Source organism: Amblyomma mixtum, chromosome 6 (assembly GCF_055824585.1).
Source record: "Amblyomma mixtum isolate Tamu chromosome 6, ASM5582458v1, whole genome shotgun sequence".
Taxonomy (NCBI): domain Eukaryota; kingdom Metazoa; phylum Arthropoda; class Arachnida; order Ixodida; family Ixodidae; genus Amblyomma; species Amblyomma mixtum.
In genome coordinates, this window is record NC_143017.1 from 7,766,683 (window position 1) to 7,779,792 (window position 13,110).

Sequence of the window (13,110 nt, forward strand, 5' to 3'; positions counted from 1 at the left end):
GTGCCTTTGTATTGGTGCACCAGCCTCTGTATCGACTTGCTGCCTTGGGATTTGTTTTTGCTCGGCTCCATGAGGGCCTTGAGGATCTGCCACGTTCTGGCTGTGCTGAGGGTGCCGTTCAGCGAGTTGCTGAATTGCTGCGACCCCTGCCTGGCCAGCTGCGTCGCGTACTGCTCCGTTTCCTTAGTTATATCGGCAATTTTCCTTTTTAGCTTCCTGTTGAGTTTTTGTCTCTTCCACCGCTTGGTGAGCCGGCGTCGCGCCTCCCATAGGTTGAGGAGCCGCTTGTCCACCTCCGGCGTTTGTTCCGTTCTGTCTACTTCTTTCGTGTATAGGTCTTGGATTCGTCTGAGTTGTTGGCTCCACACTTCCGCAGAACCGATGTCGCCCTCGAGCTGCTTGCAGTGCGCTCTGAAGGCGTCCCAGTCCGTCAACCGAGCCGTGCCAATCTTCCTCCTGACGTTGTCCGCCACCGTGCAGATCCTTATTATATGGTGGTCGCTTCCAAGGTTGTCGAGTAGGTTTTCCCACTCCGCTTGTTTGGCGCCCCTTATGAAGGTTAGGTCGAGACTCGTGTCTGCACTGACGCTGTTCCCCTGCCTGGTCGGTTGATTCTCGTCGGTTAGCAGCTCGCATCCTACGTTCTCTGCCGCCGTGCAGACGCCGCGCCCCTTTTTGTCCTCTCTGTTATAGCCCCATCTCGGACTCTTGGCGTTAAAGTCGCCCGCTATGATTAAGGTGTTTTGTCCCGCCAACTTTTTCGCCTCCGCAAAGAGCCTAATAAAGTTCCCATTTGTTTGCTTGGATGGGCAGTGTATCGTATCGCAACCTGCGTGCGCAAGATAGCGCTGTGCCCTCGCCCTGACTTGATATTGTGTCCCCTCTTTCTTAACCCCCTTGCCACTATTTCTCTTTAAATATGCTCGCTGAATAAACAGCACGGCATTGTTCCCTTCACACTGGCATGCGTCACTTCACTGGACAACGAGACGAAACATGGTGTCAGAAGTGGGATAAGGCTCGGCCTAAGGAACGCCCCTGCACCTAGGACCTGGAACGGCTGCCGGCGGCGTGCTGCTGGAAGCAAGAAATGGAGCGCCTAAGGCCGCCAGAACCACTGCGTCTAACAGGAGACGGCGGTCGAAGTTGGAAGTTGTTCAAACAGAAATTTGAACTCTTTTTGCAAGCAACGTCCAGTTCCAGCAAGCCAGCATCAGAAGCAGAAAAAACCACTGCCAGCAAGCCAGCATCAGAAGCAGCAAAAACTGCACTCTTCCTTAGCGTGGCCGGTGAGGATGCAATTGAAGTGTTCAATAATTTTTTGTTTGCCGACGGGGAAGACAGAGAAGACTACGCCACCGTCATTGCGAAGTTCGAGGAATACTGCGTCGAGCAACAGAACGAAGTACACGAACGGTATGTGTTTCGTTCACGGATCCAAGGCAAAGCAGAGCCATTCGAACAGTTCCTTCGCGACCTAAAAAAGCAGGCCATGAATTGCAACTTTGGGACAAGTGCAGACGATATGGTTCGCGACCAAATTGTATTCGGCACGAACTCTCCAAAACTGCGAGAAAAAATGCTGCGGGAAAAGAAGCTAACTCTGGGAAAAGCCGTAGATTTGTGCAAGGCGGCAGAAACATCAGCACGTCAGAACGAGTTCTGGAGTCGAACAAAGAAACTGTCCGAGATCAACGCTGTCTCTTCGAGTAGAACCGGAGTGAAGCTACAACAGCTCTCGAGGCGAGTTTCCAGGTGCAGTCGATGCGACCGCACTCACGCCCCACGACAGTGCCCTGCCTATGGCAAGACTTGCTATTCGTGCAGCAGGCCCAACCACTTCGCATCGTGCTGCAGAGCGAATGCCCACGTTCAAGAAGTACAGCACGAAGTTGACGATTTTGACGTTCTGGACATAGCCATTGGCAGTGTCATAAGCAACCGCGACTGGTGTGTGAAGGCCAAATTTGGCGGCAAGGAGGTGACGTTCAAGGTCGACACTGGCTCCCAGGCGAATCTTGTACCTATGTCACTCTTTCGGACGTTAAATGCAGGTGCACTGAAGCCCAGTGGTGCCGTTCTGCGGTCGTACGGAGGTGGTATCATCAAACACTGCGGCACGTGCTCAGCGCCGGTGCAAGTAGGTGAACGAAAAATTTGCACTGAATTCTTCATAGTCAAGAAAAACCACCAGGCCATCTTGGGACTTCAAGCCAGCGAGCTGCTAGGTCTACTTCGCCGCACAGTGGACACCGTCACCTCGACCTCTTCTCATGAAGTGGCTAGGGAGTACCCTGGGCTCTTTCAAGGAACTGGGTGCTTACAACGTGAATACAGGATACTGCTGCGCAAGGACGCTGTGCCCGTCGTTCAAGCTGCTCGGAGGGTGCCCATTGCCTTACAGGAGCCATTGCGTACTGAGCTACAGCGAATGGAGAAAGAAGGAATCATCAGAAAGGTCAGCGACCCAACCGACTGGGTAAGCCCACTAGTCATTACACGCAAGAAAGACGGAAAAATGAGGGTGTGCATGGATCCGAGAAGGATCAACGACAGCCTGAAAAGAGAGCACTACCAGATGCCGCGTCGGGAAGATATCGAGGCGGAGTTAGCGGGAGCTAAGTTCTTTTCTCGTCTAGACGCAAATGCGGGCTTTCACCAGATCCCGCTTGAGGAGCGGTCGTCGAAACTTTGTACGTTCGCAACGCCCTTCGGCCGGTACTGCTTTCTCCGGCTTCCTTTCGGGCTCGCGTCCGCCAGCGAGGTGTTTCAAAAGGCGCTGAATGAAGTCTTTGACGGTGTTCCTGGAGTACGGGTGTACGTGGATGACGTTCTCATTTGGGGCACTACCAGAGAAGAGCACGATGAACGACTAAGATGTGCACTAAAAGCAGCTGAAGCTGCAGGCCTGACATTCAATGTTGCAAAATGCGAGTTTGGCGCCGAAAAAATAGCATTTTTAGGCGACGTGATCAGCAGCGAAGGAATAAGCCCTAGTCCGGCCCTGGTCGAAAGCGTAAGGAACATGCCAAAACCACAAAACAAACAGGCAGTACACAGGTTGCTCGGGGTGGTAAATTACTTCAGCAAGTACTTGCCATCCCTAGCTCTGCGAACACCAATTCTCCGCTCTCTTCTAAAGAAAAATGTTTTATTCGAATGGACGGCCAATCACGAAAGAGAGTGGAAAGATATATGCGACGCGCTCACCAAGGCACCATTACTCGCAATTTTTGACCCACAGAAAGAAACAAAAGTGACGTCAGACGCGTCACAGAACGGCATCGGTTCAGCTCTGCTACAGCGGCACGGCGTAAATTGGAGGCCAGTCGCTTACGCGTCGAAAACACTGACAGAGTGTGAACAGCGCTATTCACAGATCGAAAAAGAAGCGATGGCTCTCGTATTTGGCTGTGAGAAGTTTGACCACTTCACATACGGTCGCCCAGTCTTGCTTGAAAGTGACCATCAGCCGCTAATAAATATATCAAAAAAGGCCATAGCAGACATGCCGCCGAGATTGCAGCGGTTTTTCCTGAGACTGTTGAAATATGATTACGCTCTAACATTTGTTCCGGGTAAACAGATGCAGTTGGCAGACATGCTCTCAAGGTCGGCGGGTCCTGCTGACATCAGCCACTCGGAGACAGAAGATGTTGAAGTCCATGCCATCAGCATTTTGTCTGCACTGGTGAGTGACAGAACAGCTGCACTACTTGCGCGTGAGACGGGAGCTGATACCTATCTCAAAGTGGTGATGCAGAACCTCGCAGACGGGGTCACGGTTGAAGGTCCGCTCAAATCTGTGGCTGCTGAACTTTCAGTAGTGGGTGGAATACTGTTTAAAGGAACGAAGCTCGTTATACCTCGAAGCATGCGGGCCGAGACATTGAAACGCATTCATGCTGGGCATCTTGGCATTGCGAAGTGCAGAGCAAGGGCAAGGCAGCTGGTGTACTGGCCAAACATCAACAGTGACGTTGCATCGATGATTGAGGGTTGTTCAACCTGCAGAAACTATGCTTATAACCAACCATCAGAGCCACTGATGCTCCGCGCCACTCCAACCCAAGCCTGGTACCGCGTTGGTGTCGACATATTTCAATATGGCGGAAAATACTACCTCATTGCTTACGATGCCATGTCGAATTTTCCAGATGTCGAGGAGCTCTGCGACCAAACGGCATCCGGCGTCATCGAAAAACTTGGGGCCATGTTTTCACGATTCGGAATCCCGATGGAGGTATGCACAGATAATGGCCCACAGTTCTCCAGCCATGAGTTCGCTCTTTTCGCTGAGCTGTACGACTTCAAACATGTTACGTCAAGCCCGATGTTTCCTCGGTCCAATGGGCTGGCCGAAAAGGGAGTGCAAGTAGTAAAGCGTATCCTCAAGAAAACCACAGAGGCGAATGAAAACTTTTGGCTTGGTATGCTCAATTACAGATCAAGCCCATTGGAAGACGGCCGGTCGCCCGGCGAACTGCTCCAAGGGAGGACCCTGCGCACGACTTTGCCAGACTTTCGACGTCAGGCTGTTACACGGGTCAAGAAACATGAGCAGGCGAGTCACGCCACCCGATGCCTGGCCCCACTTCAAAAAGACGACGTCGTGCGCATTAAGGGGACAACGTGGGATCGCAAGGCCAAGGTAACTGCAGCGGCAGCTCCTCGCTCCTACTACGTGCAAACCAATGATGGCAAGACGTTGCGGCGCAATCGACAACATTTACTGGCAACAAAGGAGAAGTTTGACACTGAGGCCTCAGACAGCGATGAATCTAGCGATGACAGCATTTTAGCCCGGGAAGAGTCGTCAACCCTACCACCGGCACCAGCGGCTCCGGTTATGCCGACCAGAGACACCAGTCCGGCGCCCCAGCAACCCCGCCGGTCCGCACGTGTGAGAAAGCCGCTTGACCGCCTTCATTACGACGAGAACTTCAAGCAAATCAGCCACCAGCGTTAAATGTGCTGCGAAAAACTGTGAGGGAGGAGGATGTATCGTATCGCAACCTGCGTGCGCAAGATAGCGCTGTGCCCTCGCCCTGACTTGATATTGTGTCCCCTCTTTCTTAACCCCCTTGCCACTATTTCTCTTTAAATATGCTCGCTGAATAAACAGCACGGCATTGTTCCCTTCACACTGGCATGCGTCACTTCACTGGACAACGAGACGAAACAGGCAGTATAGATTTACGATACAGGTGCTTTTGGAATTTGTTTCTTGTAACATAATTACATCCGGTGGGGTTCCTCTGGTGTATATGAATTGCTGCAGGAGGCCTTGCTTACGCTTGTACCCCCTGAAGTTCCATTGCCAAAGTTCTAGTTGTTGGTGGCATTCTGCCATGTTTTGTTATTGTTGTTTGTGTTGGGGGTCTCTGCGCCGAACCTGCGTTCGTTGAATAGTCTGTCTCTGGCGTCGTTGGTGGTTCTTTGCGTGGTCTGGTTTTTAACATAGGTTCTAAAGTTCTGTTCTTGCAAGGCAAACTTTTGTTGTGTCTGTTGCAGTTCACTTTGCATTTGCTGCATCTGTCCCTGCAGAGCCATTATGAGGGTTTTATATCATCAATGGGGTTTCTCCCTTCGTGGTTTTGTTGCGCCATGTCCATCGCCTGAGGTGGTGGAGTCGGCGTTCTAGCCGGCGAATAAACCGCTCTCATTTCTTGTTTCTCTCTGATAATGTCATTTAGTTGTTTCTTTAGTTTCCTCGCTTCCTCGCGACTTTGCTCTAGTTCGCGCCTGAGGCTCGTAATCTCTTCTAATAGTTGTTTGTCTTGTGTGGTTTGTATGTTGTTAGTGTTAGAGTGCGGAGCAAAAAGTGATTTGGGAGGGCCGTCTCCCCAGCTCACCTTAACACCTCCGCCGCTCTTCTTCTTCTGTTGGCACGGCTGCTGCTTTTGCTGCGGCTGTTGCCTGCCGGCGTTGCCCAGGGGTGGGTAGGACCCGTCCCGGTTGGACCCTCGGCTCTGGCTCCGGCTGCTGCCGCGGCTGCTCCGGCCCGGGTCCTGGCTCTCGTCCCGGAACCATCTTGGTCTTCTTCCCCGGCTGCGGCCTCGGCTACGCCGCTCCTGCTGCTGGAGTCCCCACCGCAGCTCGCTCGCTGACTTGAGGCGTTGTTTGCAGTCTCTCGTGCCCACCGCGTGATCGCCGCCACACAGCAGGCACTTGGGTGTGCATTGGTGCCCTGCCGCCGGATTCTGGCATCCGCACTGCCTGCAGGTCCTGGTGTCCGGGTTCGGGCAGACGTCCATTCGGTGCCCATGTTGGCCGCAGGCGTAGCACACCTGCCTCGTGGGCCGGCACGGGTAGCACCACATCTCCCCGCCGTAGTACAGCACCTGCTTCGGGAGAATGGGGCCGTCGAAGGTGATGACGGCCGTGCTGAATTTCCCGAGCATTCTGGCTGCCAGGATCTTCACGCCTTGCGAGCGGACTCTGAGGTTGGTCTTGAGTTCTTCCGGTGAGGTTCCCGGGTCCACGCCGTGGACGACCCCGCGCAGTGTTCCTTCCGGTGCTGCCACGTGTGCGCTGACGGCGTAGCTCTTGCCCCCGAAGCTCAGCTGCATGATGCGCCTAATCTTCTGGGCCGCTTCTTCGTTGGTGGTGCTGATGATGATGTTCGATCCGTTGCGCAGTCGGATGATGAGGTCCTCCGCCTTACATCCTTGTTCGGTAGCCGCGACTACCGCCCGCGCCACTTGGTGCGTCTGCAGATTTTTAACAGCGAGTCCCCTCGGGCGAAGGACTATTTTAAGGTCGTCTCTGGGGAGCGGCGGCAGTCTCCGCCTAGGCGCTCCTACTCCCTCTTTCCTCTCCGGCGCAGCTGGTGCTCCATCTGTGACCTTCGCCGCGCCTAGCGAACGCCCGTTCCCTAGGCTCGTTCCCGCGAAAACTTGCTGCTTGTTATCGCTGCATTGGCGTCTCTTCTGCCTTCTCGACATGGCGATTTCCCAATCTGCGTCGGTTCCGCCATTGTTGATTACTTGTGAGCGTTGCGTCGATGGGGTGCTGCTTCCTAGGGCTTGGCTGCCCGCCGCCGCTGGTCCGCCTCGGACCTGTTGCTCGGGAGTCGCTTCGGTGGTGTCCTGGAGGTCTTCCTCCTGTAGTGAATTACAATTAACGCGCCTGAACTATTATGAATGCGCCTCAGGTTGCCTCGATGGCAGACGAAGAAGTTGACGACGAAGTGTGCCGGTGCGCGCGGCTCCAGCTCTCTGGCTGTGTAGACTGACTGTGATTTTGCTGCCGTCCGCTCAGCTGTTTGGTGAACTGTATAGCTGAGGTCACTAGTACGCGAACCCCCTTTCATTTGGTGGAGGTGCGGGGTATCGATCCCCGTACCTCTCGTAATATAATTAACAGGGGATGTTGATTCGACGACGCGGTAAGGGCCATGATGTTCTCTGCGAAATTTCGAAGACTGTCCTGGTGTAGTGGAGGGGACCCAAAGCCAAACTAATGAACCTGGAGAGAAAGCGTGCGCGGTTTGATGTGCATCGTGTTCATGCTTTCGGCGACCTTGGGAGTCCGAGGTGAAAGAACGGGCCAGTTGGCGACATTCCTCGGCGTGCTTGGCGAGTTCGGAAAGGGGCGTGCATTCGGAGGCGTCCGGAGTGTACGGCAAAACCGTGTCCATTGTGGAGGACGGCTCACGGCCATACAACAGGTAGAAAGGGGAAAATCCGGTGGTTGACTGGGTGGCGGTATTGTATGCGTACGTCACAAAAGGCAGCACAGAGTCCCAGTTAGACTGATCTGACGAGACGTACATGGTGAGCATATCGCCGAGAGTGCGATTAAAGCGCTCAGTCAGCCCGTTAGTTTGAGGGTGGTAGGCAGTGGTGGTCCGATGAATGATGCGACACTCTCTGAGGAGGGCTTCCACCACGTCCGAAAGAAAGACACGGCCTCGATCACTGAGCAACTCGCGCGGCGCACCATGGCGGAGAACAAAATTGTGCAGCAGGAAGTGGGCAACGTCACGAGCAGTGGCAGCGGGTAGTGCGGCGGTCTCTGCATATCGGGTTAGGTGGTCGACGCCAACAATTATCCAGCGGTTCCCAGATAACGTGTAGGGCAGCGGGCCGTAGAGGTCGACGCCAACACGATCGAATGGGCGAGCCGGGCATGGCAATGGCTGCAAGGGGCCGCTCGTACGTGGCGCGGGAGACTTGCGTCGCTGACAGGCGATGCAGGAGCGGACGTATTGGCGAATGTACCCGTACATGCCCCGCCAATAATAACGCTGAGATATTCTTTGAAACGTCTTCAACACACCGGCGTGGGCACATTGTGGGTCAGCGTGAAACGAGGCACAGATCTCAGAACGTAAATGGCGAGGTATCGCGAGGAGCCACCGTCGACCATCTTGCGTGTAGTTACGGCGGTAGAGCAGGCCATCACGGAACGCAAAATGTGGTGCCTGGCGGCGTAGAGTGCGCGAAGGCACAGCAGTGTGAGCGTTAGTCACGACGTCGATGATCGACGCAAGCCACGGGTCTTTGCGCTGTTCCGCAAGCATATCAGAGGCGGTAAGAGGCGAGAGGACGGGTTCAGGCACGGATGAGCATGCAGCGGCGGTGGGCAGAGGAGATCGAGATAGAGCGTCGGCGTCCATGTGCCTACGGCCAGAGCGATATACAACGCGGATGTCGAACTCCTGAAGGCGGAGAGCCCACCTGGCGAGGCGGCCGGCCGGGTCTTTAAGAGACGACAACCAGCAAAGCGCGTGATGGTCCGTGACGACATCAAACTGGCGGCCGTACAGATAGGGTCGAAATTTCACGAGTGCCCAGACGATCGCTAAACATTCCTTCTCCGTAACGGAATAGTTGCATTCAGCCTTGCTGAGCACCCGACTCGCATACGCCACGACGTATTCCTCATAACCATCTTTCCGCTGAGTCAGGACAGCTCCGAGGCCGACGCCACTTGCATCAGTATGCACCTCGGTAGGGGCTCTCGGATCGTAGTGGCGAAGTATGGGCGGCGAGGTAAGAAGACGGCGCAGTGTGGTGAACGCGTCTTCGCATTCGGGGGACCAAGCGGACAGGTGGTTGTCTGTTCCAAGCAGTTTCGTGAGTGGCGCAATGATCGACGCAAAATTGCGGACGAAGCGCCGAAAATAGGAGCACAGACCGATAAAGCTCCGAAGCTGCTTCATTGTTGTCGGCTTGGGAAACTCCGCAACAGCGCGAAGTTTGGCCGGGTCGGGGAGAACGCCTTCCTTAGATACAATGTGACCCAAGATGGTTAGCTGCCGGGCGCCGAAGTGGCACTTCTTCAGATTAAGCTGTAGGCCGGCGTCGGTGAGGCAAGTCAGAACCTGCTGCAGGCGCGTGAGGTGAGTGGAAAAATCTACCGAAAAGACAACGATATCGTCCAAGTAACAGAGGCACGTATGCCACTTCAGCTTCCGTAAGACGTTATCCATCATTCTTTCGAATGTAGCTGGCGCGTTGCACAGGCCGAATGGCATAACGGTGAACTCGTAAAGGCCGTCGGGGGTAACGAATGCGGTCTTCTCACGGTCAGCGGCAGCCATCGGGACCTGCCAGTAGCCCGAACGCAAGTCAAGAGAGGAGAAGTATTCGGCGCCTTGGAGACAGTCAAGAGCGTCATCGATGCGGGGAAGCGCATAATTGTCTTTGTGGGTAATTTTGTTCAGTCGCCGGTAATCGACACAAAATCTGATAGAACCGTCTTTCTTCTTGACCAGCACCACCGGAGAAGACCAAGGGCTGTGAGAGGGACGGATGACGCCACGGTGCAGCATGTCTTCAACGTGCTCACTTATCACTTGACGCTCAGCCGCAGACACGCGATAGGGGCGCTGCCGAAAAGGCGGGTGGGAGCCGGTCTCAATGCGATGAGCCAGGGTTGATGTATGGCCTAAAGGCTGATGGGCTGCATCGAAAGCGAAGCGGAAAGTGTGGAGAAGGGCTGAAAGCTGCTGACGGTAGGTGGACGGAAGAGTATCGTCGATGGCGGCGCGGAAAAGTTCGTCAGGCTCAGGTTCAGTAGCGAGCTCGGAATGCATGGCGTTTAGAGAGGGACCGCTGGCTGCCTCGTGGACATTAAGGGCAGAGAGAAGGCAGACATTGAATAGGTTGGGGCAACCGAAAAGGAAATAAAAATAATAGGCCCCTGCCTGGCAGACAGGTTGAATGCAGCCAGGGGACTCACCAGGTAGCAGGGTAAGGGCACACGAGGATGGATTGTAGAGCAGCATCTTCGTGACACCCCGCCGAACATCGAGGACAGCAGAAGGTAGCGGCAGGTTCTTCCGGCGTACAAAGGAAGCAGACGGCGTAAATAAAACGGTGTCATCCGACGCGGCACGGCACGACAGGGAAACAAGGGCAGATGCTCCCGGCGCTACTTCAACATCTTCAGCGATAGTGACCTTGAGTGGCAAGGGGGCAGAGGTTTCAGTAGTAAGCTCGTCAAACAAAGGGGAAAAGTCAACTTCAGCGCGGGCGCAATCGATGACGGCGTTGTTGTGTGACAGAAAGTCCCACCCGAGAATTATGTCATGTGAGCATGAGGACAGCACCAACAATTCGACTGAATACAATATATCGTCAATGATGACTCGCGCTGTGCACGAGGCGAGAGGGGCAATGCACTGTTCACTAGCGGTGCGGAGCGAGAGACCCGTAAATGGCGTCGTGACTTTGCGCAAGCGGCGGCAGAGTTTTTCGTGAATCACTGATACTGAGGCACCCGTGTCGATAAGCGCATGTACCGGCAGTCCGTCGACGATGACCTGAAGACCGTTGCGTGGGGAAAACGGAGGCCTTGAGCTTTTCGAACAGCGCGCAGTTCTTGCCTCCGGAACTGCGGATCTTAGTTTCCCTCTTCAGCAGAGGGAGGGCGACGGCGCACTCCATGATTTCTTGCGAGTCGGCCGAAAATCTTGTCGGGCCTGTCGCTGAGGGTCGGTCGTAGCTGGGGTCGCTTGCTCGGGACATCGCTCCGGGTCTTCTTTACCTCGGGCCGAGGCCGGGGAGGCCGCGGAGCACCGCTCTCTTGCTAAGCCTCGTGAGGCTTAACGCCAGGTCGGCCACATGGAAAATTCAAATGCCGACAAAATCCAAAATATAGGAGTCACCGGCTTGAATTTGGAATCCTCGTCGTCCTCTTCACTTCCGGTGTCGACCCCAGCCAAAATTTTGGTGGTCCAGTCGGGTTGAACGGGTCAAAAAGCCCAAAAACTGCGGAGCGCATGTGACACGCGTCCGCTCGCCTCGGATGCTTGCAAATAATTTTTGATATATATATATATATATATATATATATAGGTTGCGAAAGCGTGAAGTACTAGACTGCTTATAAGAATATATCGCGAAGTATACGCATCGTTAAAGGAAACAAATTTATTCAACTCGACGTTTCGATCGGAAGACCGATCTTCTTCATCTCCTGAAGAAGATCGGTCTTCCGATCGAAACGTCGAGTTGAATAAATTTGTTTCCTTTAACGAAGCGTATACTTCGCTATATATATATATATATATATATATATATATGAAAGAAGCCAACAGCCACAGAAACCAAGGGGCACAGGGGATTTTTTTTAATTTATTTGTTTATTTTGTGGTGTTGATCAATTTAGAATATTACTGAACATGTCATCGCTTAAAGCTAATTGATTACAAAAGCAGAAGAAAAAACAACCACTGCTGCCGGTGGGATCCGAACCCACGACCTCCGAATTACGCGTCCGGTGCTCTACCTCTGAGCTACGGCGACGGCTGTCATATCTTCTGCTTTCGGGGATATTTATGTTTACAAGTAACCTAACCTTGAGAGTGTTCATCAGCGCCACCCACGTTCATAAGCGGCGGACGTAGAACGTCCTGAGTAACCGCAGGTAGTGACGTAGAACGTCATCGAACGGAGAGGGTGGAAGCTGCGTGAGAACCCTCTTATGCTTCCTATGGAATCAAGGCTGCCAGAACCGAGGCCCTCGCTAAGCAATTAAGCAAACAAGGGAAGGGAATGAGGGGCTCGTTATAAATATGAAAGAAGCCAACAGCCACAGAAACCAAGGGGCACAGGGGATTTTTTTAAATTAATTTATTTATTTTGTGGTGTTGATCAATTTAGAATATTACTGAACATGTCATCGCTTAAAGCTAAGTGATTAGAAAAGCAGAAGAAAAAACAACCACTGCCGCCGGTGGGATCCGAACCCTCGACCTCCGAATTACGCGTCCGGAGCTCTACCTCTGAGCTACGGCGACGGCTGTCAAATCTTCTGCTTTCGGGGATATTTATGTTTACAAGTAACCTAACCTTGAGAGTGTTCATCAGCGCCACCCACGTTCATAAGCGGCGGACGTAGAACGTCCTGAGTAACCGCAGGTAGTGACGTAGAACGTCATCGAACGGAGAGGGTGGAAGCTGCGTGAGAACCCTCTTATGCTTCCTATGGAGTCAAGGCTGCCAGAACCGAGGCCCTCGCTAAGCAATTAAGCAAACAAGGGAATGGGAATGAGGGGCTCGTTATAAATATGAAAGAAGCAAACAGCCACAGAAACCAAGGGGCACAGGGGATTTTTTTTAAATTAATTTATTTATTTTGTGGTGTTGATCAATTTAGAATATTACTGAACATGTCATCGCTTAAAGCTAATTGATTAGAAAAGCAGAAGAAAAAACAACCACTGCCGCCGGTGGGATCCGAACCCACCATATATATATATATATATATATATATATATATATATATATATATATATATATATATATATACACATATACATAAAATCTGGACAGAGAGCCAGACCAATGAGCCAGTGGGGAAGGGTGTAGCGGGCGTGTCTTGATCGAACTTATGTTTGCGGTGTCCTTGACGTTCAGCGGTGAAGGAGCGAGCCAACTCGCGGCACTGCTCAGCATGGCAGGTAATATCAGAAAGCGTAGTATATTCTGAGCTGTAGGGGTTGTAGGGAAGGATTGTGTCTGCCAGACAGGAAGGCTCGCGCCCGAATAAAAGAAAGAATGGGGAGAAGTCGGTGGTTGCTTGAGATGCGGTGTTATATGCATAGGTCACGAACGGAATGGCCTGATGCCAATTAGAGCTGTCGGAGCGAATGTA

At 53.0% G+C, this 13,110-nt stretch overlaps 1 protein-coding gene and 1 pseudogene across 1 annotated transcript; one reads left to right on the top strand and one right to left on the bottom strand.

Annotated features, from left to right (window-relative positions):
* The first annotated feature begins 824 nt into the window (after positions 1 to 824).
* Positions 825 to 4,983, top strand: LOC149338150 (uncharacterized). Its single transcript, XM_089547511.1, has 4 exons — positions 825 to 2,479; positions 3,587 to 3,691; positions 4,158 to 4,243; positions 4,447 to 4,983. The coding sequence occupies exons 1-4, from the start codon at positions 1,091 to 1,093 to the stop codon at positions 4,967 to 4,969; spliced, it is 2,103 nt and encodes a 700-aa protein (XP_089403637.1). The 5' UTR covers positions 825 to 1,090; the 3' UTR covers positions 4,970 to 4,983.
* A 345-nt stretch (positions 4,984 to 5,328) lies between these two features.
* On the bottom strand, positions 5,329 to 10,979 carry LOC149338151 (uncharacterized; annotated as a pseudogene).
* Between the last annotated feature and the right edge of the window lie 2,131 nt (positions 10,980 to 13,110).